The sequence below is a fragment of the Cucurbita moschata genome, unplaced genomic scaffold (assembly GCF_002738365.1).
Source record: "Cucurbita moschata cultivar Rifu unplaced genomic scaffold, Cmos_1.0 Cmo_Scf00007, whole genome shotgun sequence".
NCBI lineage: Eukaryota > Viridiplantae > Streptophyta > Magnoliopsida > Cucurbitales > Cucurbitaceae > Cucurbita > Cucurbita moschata.
This window is the reverse complement of record NW_019268523.1, coordinates 4853144-4857163: the sequence shown is the minus strand read 5'-3', so window position 1 is coordinate 4857163 and position 4020 is coordinate 4853144. Positions and strand designations below refer to the sequence as shown.

General features: G+C 39.5%; 1 protein-coding gene across 1 annotated transcript; it reads right to left on the bottom strand.

Moving 5' to 3' along the window:
* Positions 1-678: 678 nt before the first annotated feature.
* Positions 679-3173, bottom strand: LOC111445106 (protein NRT1/ PTR FAMILY 3.1). Its single transcript, XM_023083335.1, has 4 exons — positions 2935-3173; positions 2625-2842; positions 1784-2343; positions 679-1712 (listed from the first exon to the last, which is right to left on the bottom strand). Exons 1-4 carry the CDS (start codon positions 3008-3010, stop codon positions 812-814), a joined length of 1755 nt encoding a protein of 584 aa, XP_022939103.1. The 5' UTR covers positions 3011-3173; the 3' UTR covers positions 679-811.
* Between the last annotated feature and the right edge of the window lie 847 nt (positions 3174-4020).

Genomic DNA, 4020 nt, shown 5'->3' with positions numbered 1-4020 from the left:
AAAAAAAGAAAATAAAAATAAAAAAATAATATAAACAAAACAATAAAATTAAAGAAAGAAATAAAAAATACAATAAAATTAAAAATAATAAAAGAAAGAAATAAAAAATATTTAGCTAAGGTCAAACTCGGTCGTGAGTGTCTTTGAACTAGACTCAGTACCATTATGATAAACTCATTAGTATGAAAAAATTCTTAATATATTTTATATATTTGTATTTGGTTCGAGATTTACCCATGGACCCGAAACCGAACCGATTCAGTTTGGGTTCAGAAAATGAATTCAACCCTACCCGAAATACTAATACAACCCAACCCAACCCTTATAGTTCAGGTTGGGTTGGTCCAGGTTGTCCAACTCCTAGTCACCAACTCCTAGTTGTCCAGGAGTTTACCTTTTGACCACGTATATTTTCTCATTACATTTTTGCTCTTTGGTTCTTCGTGTTCTTCGGATTGAGATCTTTAGCTACTCAAGATATGGTAGATGTTTTAGCAAATGATTGTGATGCCTTTTAGTAGTGTGAAGTGAGGAGTGACCCACGGAAGAAAAATAAGGACCGGTAGAAGTTGATGCCCTGTCATTCTTGTGTACGTCATTCTTGTGTACTCAGATTGCTTGAATGGCCAATATTTTTACAAATATGTATTTAGCAAATTAGTGTAGATCAAATTATAATTCTTCGAAATGATTGTTAGTGTCTTATTCACTATACTATTGACTATATGACATAACGCTAAAATCGTTGAAAGCATGAAACATATATATTTTCTCCACTAGAGCACGTACTATGCAATAACACTAGCAACGACTATTCAACATCTGGGTTCACAAGTTGAACTTCATCCACCTTAGAGCTATCCACGACCTTCCTTTGAACCTCCAAAGGCTTAAAAGTATACATCTTAGCACAAACTATGTAATAAACAAGATTAAAAACCTGCAAAAGGGTAACCAACCAATAGAAATTTTCCAACTTCCCCTTGTTAATATTATCATTTCTTAGCCAATTGTACCCATTGGGGCCAGCCGTGTACTTATGCACCAACGTAACCAAAAGGGTGCTCAAATAATTCCCAGCCGAAATGGATGTCCAAAACAGAGCCATAGCAGTGCTCCTCATGCTCTCAGGGGACTGATCATAGAAGAACTCGAGATGGCCAATGGACATGAAAGCCTCGGCCATGCCATGAAGGCTGTATTGGGGGACAAGCCAGAAGATGGAAATGGGGATGGTGGAGGAGGGGTGATCTTGAAGGCCATGAATTAAGGCCACATGCTTGCGCTTTCTCTCAACGAAGCCGGCTACCAATGTGGCGAAGATTGAGATTACAAGACCGATGCCCATGCGCTTGAGGAAGGTAATGCCGCGGTCGAGGCCTGTGAAGCGGCGTGCGATGGGGATGAAGATGCGGTCGTATAAGGCGATGGTTATGAGCATTGTGAGAAGAGTGAAAACGCTCATAGAGCCGGCTGGGATTTTGAAGGAATCTGTGAGTCGTCTGTCCATGGTTGTGCCCTGTTGGAGTGAAAATGTGTACTGTTGGGAATAGGCTGTGATTAGAATGATTCCAGAAGCCCAAATTGGACCCATTCGGATTACGGATTTCAGCTCTTCCACTCGGTGGACTGTGTTTAGATTCCAAAGATTGGGTTTTTCCCCCACTTTCACCTTGTCTTGTTCTGTCACTATGGCTGCTTTGTCCAGAAATCTGCATCGTTTTTCACATGTTAATCTACGGAATTAACCCATATGGTTGTTATGGAGAAAAACAAGAATTACCGCATATGATTGGTATGGAGAAGCTTGCCATCACGAGAAATTGGGTCGTCAATGTCATGATTTTGATAAAGCAAGGTTGAATTAGGAACCATTTCCAGTTTCCTTTTCCTAAACGCTGCAACGCTCACTTGGAGCAGCCGTGTAAAGGGGCTGCCAGAGGGGTCCAAGTGCCTGTAAATCGAGTACCCCAAAACGAACGTGATAATGGAAAGGAACATAGCGATGGTGGGAATTCCAAATCCCCAACCCCACCCTATGTTGTCCTGCACGTACACCAGCACCGTCACCGCCACCAGCATCGAAGCCCCCATCGCGAAATAATACCAATTGAAGTATTTGTACGTCTTCTTCCCCTGCTTTGGATCCGACTCATCGAACTGGTCTGCCCCAAACGACACCACGCACGGCCGGATCCCCCCTGACCCCAGCGCCGTTAGCAGCAGAGAAAAGTATAGTATACCCAACTGCTTGCCGCTGGCTTCTTCGCAGATTTCTCCGCCCTTGCACGGCGGCGGCTTCAGTCCAGGCACCACCGCCGACGTCGTCAGGCTTATCATTCCCTACACCCACAAACATTATCTTAGTTTCGCTACTTAGTATAGACATAATTCTAACTAATAAAGCAGAGTATTAATGCACAACAAAACTAATAACTTCTAATTGAGTTGAACTTAAAAAATGGAATATTTTGATTGATTTTCACTAAAAATTGACGTTTTTTTTTTATTTCCCATGTCTATAAATTTTGTCAAGAAATAAATAAATAAATAATCCACAAAAATGATATGGGTTTGTAAGAAGAAAAACAGAGCAAAATATGGAGTGGAAACAGAGGAGTTACTATCTGGTAGAGGATAGAGGCGACAGTGATGGTCCAGAAGCGGCCGACGTATGAGTCGGCGATGAAGGCTCCGATGAGGGGCGTCAAGCTGGCGGTTCCATTGAAGTTGGTGATGGTATTGGCTCCTTTGGTTAATGGCATATGGAGCTGCTTGGTCAAGTAGCTAATCATGTTGGTATTAAAACCAACCACAGCAATCTTCTCGCAGATCTCATTAGCTAATTCACCACAATAAACCCACAAAATCCAAAATCAAAACCCCACTTTAAACAACAATTAATTAACCGAAGAGGAAGAAGAAGAAGAGTACCGAAGATGAAGGGCATAGTAATAAGGCCGCCCTTCTTCCTTTCCACATGGTTTCTAGTGCTTTGATGCTCCTCCATTGTTGGGTTCTTCCTTCCTCGAAGGCGTTGGGGCAGTGGTGGTGGAAATGGCTTATGGGGAGCTCTCCCTGTTTATAGGCACCTCATCGTTATCACAACATTTTACACTCTTCACAAATCTTCATAACAGAGATGAAGACAAATTTTGCAGCTCCTGTGACTAATTCTGGCCACAAGTAGTATTTCGGGAATTTTCTTCAATTTATTATTTATTTTTTAAAAGAAATGAAATAAATGTGTGTTAGTTAAATGGCTCCTTATGTATGATTGCTTACAAGTTACAGCATTAATAGGAAGATTACCTAAAGCGAAAAGTGAAACCAGTGAGTTCACCTACTACGTATGTTTTAGAAAGGGAGAGAAGCGGTGGCCGGGAACTCTTTGATAAGAAACGGCGGCCGGTGGCGGTATTGGGCGCTCAAATTTGTTAATATTATTATTGTTGTGCATGATTGAAGGGACAAAAATGATTCCGTCTTGATTTCCTGTTTATCTCTTTCATATTAATTCATTATTATTATATTTTGGTTAAATTACAAAGAACGTTTCAAAATTATTATTTGATTGAAAATTTGTTAAGATTGACAAAAATTTTAACTTGGAATATTGTAGCTGGGACCTATCGCTAAAACTAGAACTTGATTTGTAACGACCTTACTTTTTCTTTTAAAATAAAATCGTTACTACATGTATGTTATGACTATTATGTGTGGCAAACTATTTAAAACATTTCATCTTAAAAGTTTTCGTGGACTTTAGGTTTATAAATATTACAAACATAGTAAAAGCATAATTGAAATAGAAATGGAAACAATATGAATGTATCTACCTTGGCTTCAGTTCCATGGTTTTCACTGCGACGTGTTATCCATGCATATGTATCTTGCCTTTAACTAAAAAGTAAAAGTAACACATGACTTTAAGTCAATAAGTGACCCCACAACTAATGTCAGGAAATGCAATTACATGTAATCATGTTTTGAATCTATCATTTCATAAAACATCATTTC